Source organism: Diorhabda carinulata, chromosome 7 (genome assembly GCF_026250575.1).
Source record: "Diorhabda carinulata isolate Delta chromosome 7, icDioCari1.1, whole genome shotgun sequence".
NCBI classification, from domain to species: Eukaryota; Metazoa; Arthropoda; class Insecta; order Coleoptera; family Chrysomelidae; genus Diorhabda; species Diorhabda carinulata.
In genome coordinates, this window is record NC_079466.1 from 17,563,657 (window position 1) to 17,579,574 (window position 15,918).

Sequence of the window (15,918 nt, forward strand, 5' to 3'; positions counted from 1 at the left end):
GAAAGTGACAGAACTCACGAAAGTTTACATATGAGCTATTTATAAATTATCTAATGGAAACAAAGTTATACTGCAAACATCATCAGATTATTTGTATTACTTTTATACGTGTCAATTATCAATCATTGTCAATACTACAATCATCTGGTAGCTGTTGGCAGAATTTGATCTAAGAAAATAATTCATGATTTCGTGAATCAAATAAGTTCATTGTACACATTGTAAATTTTATTTTTTGTTACAATCAATGCTTGTTTTGTCAAACATCAGCTATCACAGTAAATTTATCATCGCTCTGTTGTTGAGTATTATTCTCTTTTGGTAATTTTTTCAATATCCTTTGAATTCCTTCCAGTGTCAATCCTTTAGTTTCAGGTATACAAAATATAATAAAAAAAGTACTTATAAAAGATAATACGGAAAACAACAAAAAAGGTGCTGCTTGACCAAACTTCAATGAAATATCAAAAAATGTTTTAGCAAAAACCATCGCTATGACACTAAAGTAGATACATCCAATACATAATCCCTTAGCCCTAAATCGAGGAGAAAACATTTCGCCCATCATCAAAAGTGGTACTGTACGAAGCCCAATACTAAAAAATATGATGTTTGAAAATAATATTACTATGGGTATATAGTTTAATTTGGATGTAGTAATATTCACATGGTTTTTTAGATGAAGATAAGCACTCATTATAAATAATGTTAAGGTAGTGCCTACAGTTGAAATCAATAGCAATGGTTTTCTACCATATACATCTACCAAAAATATAGCTATAGATGATACAATGAGCTGCAAAAGAAAGTAAACTAGTGTAGATAATTCAGAAGGAAAAATATCATCAGTTTCGTCAAAAATTGTTTTACAATAGAAAGTCAAAGCAGTTGTACCACTGAATTGTTGAGCGGTTCTCAATCCATAAGCAATTAGAATTGCTCTCCAAGTCACTTTATCTAAGAAAAATTCCTTCCAACTACATTGCTTGTTTTCACCTAAAAATTTCATAACTCTTTGCAGCTCTTCCTCTACATCAGATTCTGCCCTTAGTCGTTCCAAAATTTTTCTTGCCTCTTCGTGCTTCTCTCTTTGAAGTAAAAATGACGGACTTTCTGGCATCCAATGGAATGTAATTACGCACAGTGAAGGAAAAATCATAGCTATATAAGCAGTTGTACTAATTGAGGAAATGGAGCCCAGAAAATTTATGATCAAAATACCCAAAACCACAAAAACTGGACACAATGATGTAATGATACCTGGAAAAAATTGATTTTTATTTGAATGTGTCGTCTCTATGCCACTATATTTGGGTGTAGGATGACGAATACCGCTAATACACGAGTGAGAAATGTTCTGCATACTTTTTTCTCACACCCACACAAATTTATACTTAGAAAAAGTTTTGAAACTCAATGTTTACTATTATGGTAAGCAAAACCTGGAGTGAATTCGGCCAGATAGCAGGTAGATGACCTTTTGGTGTGGGAAATTTGGCCAAGGAAATTTGGGATGCAATATTTGTACATGTAAACTCGAACAAAAAAGTAAGGAAAGTTCATGTACACAAATGTCAAATAGTTATAAGTGAAAAGTTAAGAAACTTTGACTGAAAATTGAACATTGTAAAGTACATAACAAATTAAGGGTGTGGAGAGACAAAATCATTTCATTTTTAGTAAGTAAAGTAGTTGTTGACTGAGAATGTTATTAATTGTTCCTAGTAATTTGATAGTTAATTGTCCAAGGACAAACATCACGACTCTATTGGAAGTTTAGTTTCAAGTGTGGAAAATTCAGATGAAAACGCACGATATGAAATAAATGCCATGTTCTATGAATAAAATCTAGATATGAAAATTCAAAATCGATTAGAAATATGTAAGCAACATTCTAAAGGAAAAGAATATAGTGCAAAAATCAAGAAAATCGGCACTCAAATATACTGAGAAGCAATAAATGGAATAAAAAGAAAACTTAGAAGTCTCAGTTTTTGCTCGCTGAAGGTTTGGAAAGCATTATCGACGACAAATCATATTTTATTTTTTACGGAAGTGAAACGGCGAAAAATAAGACTTATTATTGGCAGAAAGGCGAAGGAGTAAATTCAGAAGTGTATTTTAAAACACACAAAAAGTTTAACTCGATAATGTTGGTATGGTTTGTAATATTTGTCGAAGTCGTTCTTCAGCATACATTTGTCCTTCTGGAAATGAAACATATGAAAAAGAGTCTGTTAGATCTAAATTAATGCAGTTCATAAAGAAAACAGCATCCTGAAGGAGAGTTTTTTGCCAGATATGTCAACTGCTCATTATGCAAAGGATGTTGTGGGAGTTGTTGCAGGGTTGAATATTCCATTTATTGAAAAGTCCAGCAAATGTAGGTGATGTGCCTCAACTCATGCCAATTAACCGTTTTTGGGGAAATATGAAACTTAACATACATTCTGAAGGCTAGGAAGCCACTAAACATGAAGAATTGAAAACGAGAATGTTCAGCAAACTTCGGCAAATACCAGATTCAGTAACTCAGAATTTAATGCAAAGTTTAAAAACAAAAATTAGGAAAGCTAGGTGGGTGCTGATTCAGTTATATATTTAGTATAGTAACCAGTGTTTCATAGAGTAAAGTGCAAATAATCAAATTAAAACAAACTGTTTTCACAGAATTTTCACACCTTTATTTACATAGCATACGTTAAAAAACGATTTCATGAACTGAAACCTAACCTAATCTTAACACATTTTTGTCGATTTTCCAGTGAAGTTAAAATGACCCTTATAAAACCGTAGGTCAGGTAATGAATTTGGTCTAATTTACATCCTCCGAAGTAAAACTGAAATATTCTTTTTAAATAATTCTTTATTATTTAAATATTTTTAAATAAATCTTTAAAATAATTTTAAATAAACTTAAATAATTCATTCTAACGCATAGATAATAGTTGGGTTCTTACAATGTTGTATGATTGAACCGAGAATATTATTCTGTTATATCAACTGAAGCTCAGATTCGATCTTTTTAACAAGGTCGGGTAAAATGGACGGAATACAGAATTTCTGGTTTAATTATAACTATACTTTTGCTTAAGACTTCAGGGCTAGGATTTTCTGTGTACAAGTCACTTTTTCAAAAGATCCTTGGCTACGATTTACCCCTCGATCCCTTACTGTAATAAAAACAGGAAACGTAGCATATACAGAGCTGTCCAAATAGATGGACCACCCAATTTTTCGCTTAATTATGAAAAAGTGTCTTTTATATAATTTTTTCTACGCCCATGTCTGTACACGTCAAAAATCGCATTGTCAACATTCCTTGTAAATGACATTTAACGATAACATGCACGTAATGAGATCTCATAACATACACGTGGGTTTTGAGAAGAAAACTTAAACTTCTTGGTTTAATTGAATAACAATCAAATTTTTATTGACGTAAGACTTTATTTGGTCTATTTGCACAAATTTTGGCATTAGTGAGATATAATTAGGATTGAGAGAGTGATGCCCCTAAATGTAGGCAGTACACTATGCAATTTCTTTAAAAATACGACACGTTTTCTTAAGTACCATGCATTAATGGGCGTAGAAAAAGTATAGTACGTTACACGAGTTTTAAGCCCATTACGCACTTAACTTACAACTCTTGTTACGTAATATAGTGTTTTGTATATTATCCAAAGTGCTTGCAGATTTTCTGTTCATCTTTTTCAGACATGGGTAATATTTTTGAAGCATTTCACTGATACCGGGTTTAGTTGGCCCCTGTCTCACAGATTTTGATTTCACATCATCAAATGCACTTGTTAATGCCGAAAACAATTCATTCATTTTGACCTTTATATTAATTCACATTTATTTTAAGAAAACTTACTTTTCCATAACACATTTAAGTTTGTCACTCCAGTTTGTTTAAGTTGTTCTAGCACATTTAATTATACAAGATATCTTATCATGTCATAACTAAGTGAACGTGAGAGAATTAAGTTATTGATAATTGTTGAAGTACGTGGGAGGGACACTTAAAAAAATTTCATCCGTATAAAATCTAATAAACATTTACAGTTTTGAGAAGCAGTTATGAATGAAATTGATAAATAACATTGTTTTTTCGATTAAGCAACATTTTGCGTGAGCGGAAACAATTACCAGTATTGGTGAGATGATAATTCGTAATGGTAGGAAGAAAGTCATACGTAATATCCACAAAATCTTGGTGTGGAATGGTTAGAATTATAATAATTATTTTTTTTTATGAGACACACATTGATTGGTGATAGATATTAAAAACTTTTACGATAGTACAGATAGATAGATCAGATACTACCTGAATTTATTCGTTTACGTCTCAATTGTATTAATTTATAATTTACAATTAACTGAAAAAATTTGATTTCAGCCCGATGGTGCTCCACCTCATATGCTTATATTTCTGCAGATATCTACAGATTACCACTGTATTTTTTGATGCTATTGGAAGTCTCTAGTGTATTAAATTCACCCTAACCTCTCAAGGAACTGGAAGGTATAATCAAAGTCTTGGTACAAAATATAACTCCTGAAATGATACAAAATTCCTCTCGACAACTATTGTAATTAAATGCAAAATCTCTTTTGTTGTTGGTGCTAAAACCACATTGTGGAATAATTGGAACAAGAACCACAATATGGAGTCACTTTCCCCACGAAATAATGAATTGATTCCAGCCGTGTCGAATAGCTCGTCACTGAAATAAGCTGCCATGTTTCTGTTAACCTGTTGGTAGTCTTGGCTTTACCTTCCGGATCAGGTTAATGAACAACAATGCTTTTAACAAAGCTCCTTGCTTTCTTCGAAGCTGAGAACTGTGAGAACCATTTGAAACCATTACATTCAACAAAGCATTCACGCGTCCTCAGTGTATGCTATCTACTCTTGTAGTTCGGTCCATGTCATTTCGTTGGTTAGAATGCCGTCTTCATCTTCGCTATCTTTTTCATCCAAAGATTGTGTTTAGAGTGTATTAGCATTATCTTCATCTTTGTATATCTCATTCTACAGCTCCTTATCACTTGTTCGTTCGTACAACAATCAACAACCGTGTAAAATTTATGAGGTAGGATCAAAATTCACCAATTATCTGGAGCAAGTTGTACTTTAACCGAAAATCACTTGAATGCACAGTCCTGTACCTTCAGCATTATCATATCTACTCAAAATAAAATTATAAATACTGGTGTGATGTGTCTAAAATATTACTGATGACATCATATCTTGAAAACTATTGCATGAGCACAAAATGTACAAAAAGATTATTTGACAATTTTTCATAAAAGTCATAGTTAAGCCTCTTTTCATTTCATTCAAAATATCGAGTAGTAGTAGCGATGTATGATTCTGCCACCACACTGGGTTGGATAATAAGGTAATTATGTCTCTTAGTGCATATACTGATAGTGTAGCCGATGATCTTCTCTAGCAGTGACATGTATACATAAAATCCTAGCTCTAAGCTATGAAGATTAAAAAAAACACTGAAGCAAATTAACTGACTGAAAGCAACAACAATAAACCGCCAAAAAATTTTTTCTCTAAAATAAATATAATATATACTAACATATACCTATTTATAGAGTATTATTCTAACTTAGTTACCTTGCATAAATCTTTTCAGTTACGTTTACTTTACATTAATAAAATTTGAGACTTAAACTTCAGTTTCAATTCAGGTGCAGAACATGCAATAATTCAATAGTGTAAATGATGTTAAAAAAATTAAATATCATAAACTCAGAATTCGCAGCTTAAAATATCAATATTGAAACGAAAACATTTAATGACATATCGCCAATTCTGGGCCATAAGATTTTCAAGTCAAAATAGAAAAATTGTATTGTCTAGTTTCTTTAAAACAATTATTTATTTTTCCAATAAATTCAAGCTTTTGACGAGAGTTGAATAAGTCAATTCATAACTTTGTGAAAAACTATTTATTAAATAAAATAAAATAAATGGATGAAGTGGTTTCAATATTCTGACTAGTGTTCTCGACGAACATCAAACTGGTAAGATCCCAGTATCCATGTACGAGCTACCTTAAATACTAAATCTTATCATATACCAGAAGTATAAATAATTATAAAATGGATATTTATGGGCTTTCAGAGTCATATTAATAAAAGACATAAACTAAGTAATCCGAGATGATACATAAATCAGGGTTCAAGTGTCCCTTAATCATTTAACTATGAGGTTGGTTTTAGGAGTGGTCATTGTACAAACTGCTTTAAATATTAAATCTTATCGTATACATCGAAAACCATGAATAATTATAAAACCAGTAGACGAAGGACATTTATGGTCGTTCCCAGTCACATAAGACGAAAATTAAGTGATCCAAAACGATACGTTAATGGAAGTTCAAGCGTCTAATGAATAAGGGACACTATGAATCACGCTTGAGGACACTTTGTATTTATTCTGTTCCGAATTCGCTAATCTTTAAAAAATGTTGTAGTATGCGGTTTTAATGATGGAGTATGAAAGTAGTCCTAATTAGCAATAGGGAAGCAAAACCAATTTCAAAATGAAATGGAAAAACAACAAACCCAGTGAATTGCAAGAGGCTAATATGCTGCAAAGAAATTAACACAGATGAAGGTTCATATAGAATCGATTCATATGTAGTATATTATCGTTTTGAATTCACTTAGTTTTTCAAATATTATGTAGTAATCTACTGGTTTTCTCAGTTACAGGTCTAGGAATCGCAACGTGACCTAAATAAGACCTAAATAAGACACAAAGTTAGCGGGTATTTCACAATAGTAGAATGTCTTTTTTAAGACTTCCTTATTAGTGTTCGCTTGTATAACTTTTATAACATATTCAATAATTTTGGTCAATTTAGTGATTTGCGTTTCCCTGAGAATAAATAAATAATAATATTATTATTAAGTCGATGAGCATGCATAAGTTCGTACAAGATGATAAACTATGCAGTTGGCAAGTTTTGTATTGCACTGTTTTCGACGCATATAAGAGACTTAACTCGAACGAAACCAAAATCAAGCTCCAGGCCAAACATGTTTCTGATGTTTTACTATATAACAAACTTGCACTTAGGTTGAAAGTTCATTCGTGTTTTGAAATTTGTGGGAACTTAAATAATTATATACTAATCTTTCAATTAGTTTCAAAAGATAACAGGTGATTACATAGTTACGTTGAGTGAATTAAAATGAAGAATTCATACAATGTTTAGTTTCCCACGCCCGTTCAAGGGTTTACCACACTAATTGAAGTAATACGGTGAGTAAGTAAGTGGTTTGACACAACAGTCTGTGTTCAGTGAAAAAGTTACTTGTACAAATAGCCTAAACTAATTCGGAATTTGATCTGCGGACAAAACATATTTACTAAGAAAATATCTTTATACCCACGTTTGTCTCTACCTTCACCTCTTAATTTGTGTGAAAAGCATTATTGGTCAAAAACTTGTCACAGCTGGTATAGTGCAATTGATAAATGTTAATTTTAAAAAAAAAAAGCCATTATTTCACACAATATAAAATATACCTCTTATTTCTGGCTCTGCTATCTCAGCTAAATACATTGGAACGGTCGAAAAGCTTAGTCCATTGGCTATTCCTGCGATAAATCTTCCCACAAAAAGTTCCACGGTGCTGTTTCCGGCTCCAATCATAATCCATCCGATTATAAGTGGAATGGAAGTTATGAGGATAATTTTCCTCCGTCCTACTATATCCGTCAATTTTCCAGCAATGACTGCTCCCATAACTGTACCCGCTAAAAGGATTACGGCTAACCATGAAGCTTCGTCTTTGGAAAGTTGCAATTTGTAAGTGCCGTCAGTGAGAGAAGGCAGAGATTGTGATGTCCACCCGAAGTGCATTTCGGAAGACATTATACATATTGTTCCTGAAACAATTTAACATTAATTTTATAATAGTATCGACAAAACTGAATTTCAAATTTCAAAAGAGGAAATCAGCTATCATTCGATGAATATACTTATATCAAATTATAAATGATTTACAATGACCTAAAATTAAACATTAATACAAGGGAGCAACTCCATTTTAAAAAAATATGTAAGTAAAATTGTCCTCAATTTAAATATTCTCGCTCACAACGAACGTCTCTTGAGACATTTGTCATTTTGCACCAGTAATCAAATATTAAAAATTTTCAATGTAAAACCACTCTATAGAAACATAGAAATATTTCTATCAACCGGCAATTTGAATTTTGAATCCTAGGAATTTTACATTTTTAACAGAAATTGATACAATTCAAAATCACCGAAAATCTTAATTAATTATTTCCCAGACGCTGAATACATAAGTATTCGAAAGATCGGAAAATATATTAAAGTTAGTCCACTTTGGTGTTTCGTTGCTACGTTCCCAATAAGAAATCGCTTTATATATATATATATATATATATATATATATATATATATATATATATATATATATATATATATAAACGCCGGAACTTGAAGAGAAACAGAATCTCATGCTACTGAATTAAATATATTATGAGCTAGCCGTAGTAATAATTATATCAATGATATTAACTCAAAAATAAAAAAAATATCATCTAAAATTATATAAATCATTACATACATTCAATCATAGATAAAAAATTGAAAAATATTTGGGGTTTTCTCAGTGAAAAATGTTCGTAACGCCCTCAACGTATTCAAGATAAAGGATGTTGAAGAAAAAAAATATACACATATTTTACGATTTTTCCACAGTTACTGGCAACATTGTATTGAATTTTTATACGAATATATTTTGAAAGTTGATACATCCAATGAAATTGTTTTTATGTTTATATTTTCAATACTAGATTTATTACGCTGAACGAACTAAGATCTCTATTTTTTATGCACCATGATAGAAGGTGTCGTAATTGGTCGAGTAACCATTATCCCAATCGACGGATTGGTAGAAATGTAGAAGCTCCGATTCATTGGCTTCTTCGGTCATGCGATTTTAATTTCTTGGATTACACAGTTTGGTAGTAGTCAAAAGAAAAAGTTTATGCCACAGAGTTAAATTCCCCTCAAGAATTGAAAGACATTATCCAACGTCACTTTAATGACCTCGTAGCTGACTCTCAACCGTTTAGAAGATTAATGGATTCTTCAGAAAAAAGGATAAACTTGTGTATACTTACGTGAAAACGGAGGATATTTTGAACACTGACTCTAATTGAATTCTATTTTATGACTCAACGTCATAACTATCAATTAATGAAAGTTTTCTATCGCAAACTCAGGGAAAACGCTATTGCCGTGTGTAATTCAAAGCTAAATATTTATGGGTACTCAGCTATTGGTGGCCATAGAATGAAACAAACAACAATTTGAGTCCCAGAACCGCCAGAACCGCAATACATGATCATCAAATTTTTATTTGATACTAAGGCCTCCGATAACTCAGTGCCCCTACTTATTTAACTTTAAAAAACAAGATCCTTCACTGATTAGACTATATTTTTGTGAAACGTTACAAGAAATGAAAGCCCTCAGTCCCAATTTTTTAAATGTATCCGTTTTATCGATGGGGTCTCATTTACACGACAAAAAATTTTCAATTCACGTAATGCTTAATTCGAATGTTGAAAAAGTTATGTTACTTGGTTCGAACCGTATAACTAGCGCCCTTTATACATCGTGTATAAAAAATAGAAAGCTGGATAATATGTCTAGTATATATGAAGAATCTATAAAAACGAGACGACTACAAAAAGAGAAGAAGAGAACTTTCTAGGAATATTTTTGGGAACAAATTGCAAAAAGTTATTCCCCTCGATTTCCTCTAATTAAGTTTATTGCCAAGAAGAATATAAAATTACCACTTACAATAGAATAAAAGAGTAGTTTCAAAAAATATCTAATAGTCAAATCCAAAAGCCGAACTAATGTTTTTAATAATCAACTTATTTCAAATTTAAAGGGATTTGGAATAAAGTCGACGAAATTAACTGAATAAATCAAAATTGAGTTTTAAATTAAAATACTTTATAAAAGTAAACTTTCTGAAACGAAATAAAACTAAAATTAAATACGAAACACTTCTCAAACAGTTTATATTTTCGAACAACGAGGTTGTCTGAAAAGTTTTTGACTTCAACTGGAAATATATTTGCGCATACGTTGAGACATTCTCACAAGAATTTCAACCATATTGGATGCTTAATTTTTGTTTGACAACTGTGTAAATTAGCCATTGTTAAGATTTCTCTGAAAATGGGAAAAATTGATGACAATCTGTCCCTAAATATTTGTTTTTGAAAGACAATACGCTCACGTAAATAAAAGAGAAGTTAGACACTGTGTACGGAGACCCTAAACTTCCATTTACAAATGTAAAATTTAAACGGGGCCGCATCAACTTGAATGACGTGATAGGTTCGTCCTGACTAAAAACTGCGACACCAGCGAAAGTTCACCAAATGGTACTGAACGACCGCCGTATTAAGATTCAAGAGATAGAAAAGCAATCGGCATATCAAATGATAATGGAAAAAAACAATTTTGAGGAGAAAATCAACAACTATTCATTAGAAGGGTTAAAGTGCATCTCTAGACTAAGTGTATGTTTGAAAATCCAATACGTTGATTAGCTCACATGCTAATATTTGAAACATGAGAGGAGGATAGTATTGTAATAATAGAAATTTCAGCTCCAATAACTACAACGTATGGGACCACAATAGGCCAAAAAATTAGGTATTATTAGTCAAATGATCTTAGAATACTTTTGATCAGCTCTTCCTCATATGCTGATTCCTCCCCATACCATAATTGTACTATCAAAATTACTTATGTGTTCCCTGAGCTATTTGCAAACGTGACAGTTATCCTGGCTACCTCACCCGTCTACCATCTGGATGCTGTCGAGCTCTAGCCTTTTTACGCTATTGCCACACCATGAAGGTGGAATTCTATATCTATATATCTATAGATTGGTTTTACACAATAGTCTTGTTACATTTTAGACACTGATTAGACAGATAATATCTTAGAAGCTGTTACAATCAAGTGTATGTGCACGTGCCTTTGAGATAAGAAGAATTTGATCATTTTATGCCTAAATATCCTTTTCTGATTTTCTTGTCGGTTTTTTGTCCCCCCCAGAATCCATGGGACTGACTGAAGTTTCTTCAGCACAAGATTTTGGACGATCTATCCTACTTGCCTGGGGTCGTTCCGTAATTGTTTTAAAACTCGACATAACTTTGAGGGTTTTTTGGCAAATAAAAACGCCACGCTTGCCATTGCGTGTTGGCGAGTGTGTATTTCAGCCGCTCCTAACGTGGAGATACAGACGCTGTTTGAAGCCGCCCACTCTGGGTCAGACGCCTCACCGTTTGTGGGTTTTCTTAGCTTCACTTTCATCTCTTTGAGACCTTACCGGCAAGGGTGGCCCTACCAGTAGCTATGCTACCGCCGGCATCGCTCCCTGGATATTGAAAGCTACTGAGCCCTCTCACCACGCCAAGGTGAAAACCCCCGAGAGAGCTTTTGGCAAGTTGAGTAATACCTTGAAATCAGACTTACCAATAAGCCTAAAGAGAAAAGTATATGAGCAGTGTGTTATACCTGTGATGTCCTATGGGGCAGAGACGCTTACCCTCACGAGACAAACTGCAGGAAAGATGAGAGTGGCGCAACGGGCAATGGAAAGGGCAATGTTCGGAATTACGAGAAGGGATAGAATTACAAATGAGAATATAAGAAGAAGAACAAACGTTAAGGACATTATTGAAATTATAGCCCAAAAGAAATGGAAATGGGCAGGCCATGTAGCCCGAATGACGGATAATAGATGGACGAAAAGAATATTGGAGTGGAGGCCAAGAATGGATAAGAGAAGTAGAGGCAGGCCGCCAAAAAGATGGAGTGACGATGTAAAGAAAATTGTAGGAAATTGGATACATACAGCTCAAGATAGAGATAGATGCTTTAAACTAGAGGAGGCCTATATCCAGCAGTGGATGGAAGATGGCTGATAGATGATGATGATCCTTTTCTGATACTGCCTACGTTACAATATCTTCTCTAGAACCAATTAACAACTTTTTGAATCGTATCGGTAAAATTGGATACAGCAGATTAAGTGTCAATAAAATGTAACATTCCTGTAGCAATTTGCTTTCCTTTTGAATGTCGAATTTTATTCAACAATCAATGGTTTTGACTTCCACTAATAAATACTCGATATGAAAAACTTTACAATGACAGGTTTTTAATATTATTATTTTACTTTTATAATTTGTTATTAATTTGACCGAATGCACTGGCGGGTATAATATTCTACTCAGTGTGAAAAATAAAAGCGAGATACACAAACACCATATAAATAAATAACACATGAATTGTACAAATTATTAAAATATCTCCAAAATATGTAAGCCTCACACAAGTTTAGACTTCATTTAATTCAATCACTAACATCACATCTCCTTACAGTAGACCAAAAGTGAAAAAGCTTAGAATTCTTTCAACATATTTTGTAACGACCTCAGGAAAACCTTAATTCATTCATTATATTATAATAATGACAGATGAATCGTCGTCATCATTAACAGGAGTACTCAAAAGAAAAAAATACGAAAACAAAAAACGAATCGTTCAAACAAAAAGGTTCGCTTGTTGTATCGCTTTGTTCATAATGAAATTGTGGGGAAAATAGTTAGGTATAGTTTATTTAGAAATAAATTGTACCACAATGTTTATGAAACAAACAATTAATCTTTTTGTGACATCTTAAATTAGTGAATAAAATGTTTGTCCTCCTAAATTTTATAAAAATACTAATAAATTTCTATTCTTCAATTTTTTATTTCTTAGACCTTTTGATATATTAATGCTGCCAAATGTTCTTGATTTTAGGTCTTTTCTGTTTTAAAATAAAATACAATAAAATAAAATGTTTGTCAATGCAGTTTTAACAAACCATGAATTATCAAAAGAACATAAATTGTATTATAAAGATTCAAAAATTCTTGGAACGAAATCTAATACACAAAAAAGAGAATTCTTAGAAATTTTTCACATTCATTAGAGCGAAAAAACTATAAATGATAAAAAATACCTAAATAATTGGAGTAAAATTTATATTTTCTCTGTAAATACTAATAAAACCACAAATAATTCAATTGATTAAGTACTGCTACATATTTGAGACACAAAAAATACAACAGCAAGTTGTACACAGTGTAACGGAGACCATCCTTCTAATTACAGAGGTTTATCGTGACCTCATAAATGGCAGATACAATGGAAATAAAAAACAAAGAAAAACCCAAAATCTAGTTACCAACCCTAATGTACACTCACCTACCTAACAAACTTTTAATATCGAAAGTTAGTTATAGAGGCGCCACCATCGAAAACACAAATGCGATTAACAACAATAATAATGATAATGAACTAGATAAACTATCAGATATTCTAACGAATTCAAAAATATGTTTTCTCAACTTTTAAACTAAAACAGTATGAATTATGCTAACTACAGTCATCAACAAAATAAATTTATTTAGGTGATGAAATTCAAGCAGCAACAATTAAACTTGAAGCAAATACTTCTCTTCTCATAGTAGCAGCAATTTATAGCACTCTAAGACATTCTATATCAACTGTCTAATAAAGTCATTTCTTACTAACTCTTGGTTTCAAAATTCTTAGCTGCAGAAGACTGGAACCCTAAACACAACATATGGGGTTTCAGACTAATCACACCTAAAGGCCGAGCGCTAATGTCTATGCTAATGCAACAAAATAACCTGAACTATCTATCAACGGGTGAGCCAACAACGGCCTACGGATGTGAACAAGATTCCATATCTGGTAGACATTGCTGTAATAAAAGAAATAGGTGATATCCACAAGGCAATAGAGTAAAACTTCAATTTAACGTCAGACCTTAACCCAATATAATAATAACTATAAGTACACATGTGATATGGAGAACAAAACCACGTAAACTAACAACTAAAGAGACAAACTAGGATGATTTTCAAAATTTAATAAATATAAACATTAGTCTAGATATAAGAATAAAAGAGAATCAAGATATTGAACAACAACAGTTATACAAGAAGCAGGATAGGAAGCAGGACCACAACGCCAAAAAAGTGTACAAGAAAACTATAACATTCCCCTTCACATAAGAGAACTTGTAGCGGAAAAAAGATCAAAGATGTGATGAAGAATAGACACAAAGTTCTATCCAATGAGCACAACAATGAATTAATACATAATCTATTCAACCAGCCACTAGCAAAGAGAAGATTGAAGAGAATATACCCAGGAGATCTCCCACAATAAATACTCTCAGAGTACCATCAATGGATGGTTCCTTACTCACTTTAGTGACTTGTAGATAATTTACTTATTAATCTGCTTATAGAGTAGGTTGTAACAGTGTTGTATATTAATAAAAAAAAATTTATGGTATATTTTAATAGACGTTTTCCGGGGTAGTCATACTAAAATGTAATAAACTTTCAGAAGCCAAGGTATCAATACACACTTTTTCTGATTCTCAGCCATAAAAACTATGCTTTCGGAAGAAATGTTTTCTGCTGAAAACCATGATCTCAAAATTCGTTTTGATTTCTGTAATATAGATCAATTTTCATTTTAAATTTCCCACAGACACCTAAAAAGACATTGTATGTCTTTTATTTATTTTTTGATCTTGATCCAACGAGTATATCTTTTTTTGGGTATATATCTAATTTCATTGGCTTAATTTTCTTCCGGTTACGAATAGGTTTTAGTACGTAAGCTGTTGAAGTAGATATTGTTGTTTTCATGAATTAATACCTTTTTTCAGTTGCAGCAGATCCTTGCAAATCTCGGTATTTCTTTTAACATTTGTTACGATAACCAGGAATAAAATGATTTTTTGTACCCAGGAGAAGAACATCATTAGACTTTTTGCTACAAATGACTGTAGTATTACTATAAGCTATAACTAGAACACCCATTATAACAGTATCTGATTTATTACTTTTAAAAAAGAACGTTGTTTTAAAAAAAATTGTAATGACTTGTTTAGAAACTGACGTTATTTTGTATTAACAATTATTTCAACAGTTTGATTATTTATTTGAGTATTTTAGTGCCTCCTAAATATTTATTTGTTATAATTGATTCGGATTTCCAGCTATCTCCTTAGTGAACAAGTATCTTTATTTATTAAAGAAAAAATATGGATTATTTTGATTCGAGCTTTACGTGAGTTAAAAATGAAAAAAGTTTACCTGATATTGCAGCTATATATTGGTATACTCGATGTTGAGACAATAACGTTTTAGTTATCATGGCGAATGCAAAACTGTTCAGATTGTAACTATGAGTGACTATATTCAATTTTGAATTTATTCATTTTGGTATGATTCATTGTCAAAGAACGATAACAATGTTTCCACAATAATAAGTATGAAAATTAGTCAATCACAATAACCGATTATAGTGTAATTAGTACTCAAACAATTAATCGATAAATACCAATTACAATTCGTTGTCAAAAATTCTTTATGAAATTAACAATATGCGATGTTATCACTATTTTAGTGATTAGCTATTAATTTTATTTCAAAGTATCCATTTAATTGATAAATTTCCTAATAGTCCACTAATTACATGAAAGGATTGAATGAAGTGCAGATGTATTATATATTTCAGCTTTAAATCAAAACAAAATCAAAAACAAACATTTTCAAATTGTACGAGGTTTGATGTTAAAATACGCAGTTGAAGTTTTATATATAGAATTATTTAGTATTATTTCTCCATTATTTCAATAAATTTGAAAAAATCTAATTATACCCTTGTAGGTGAAGTTAGTCACCAATCTCAAATAGGACTTTTGTATATT

General features: G+C 31.8%; 1 protein-coding gene across 1 annotated transcript; it reads right to left on the minus strand.

Annotated features, from left to right (window-relative positions):
• Nucleotides 1-210: 210 nt before the first annotated feature.
• On the minus strand, nt 211-15,585 carry LOC130896156 (facilitated trehalose transporter Tret1-2 homolog). The gene is made up of 3 exons (XM_057804045.1): nt 15,302-15,585; nt 7,565-7,927; nt 211-1,260 (listed from the first exon to the last, which is right to left on the minus strand). The coding sequence occupies exons 1-3, from the start codon at nt 15,360-15,362 to the stop codon at nt 260-262; spliced, it is 1,425 nt and encodes a 474-aa protein (XP_057660028.1). The 5' UTR covers nt 15,363-15,585; the 3' UTR covers nt 211-259.
• Between the last annotated feature and the right edge of the window lie 333 nt (nt 15,586-15,918).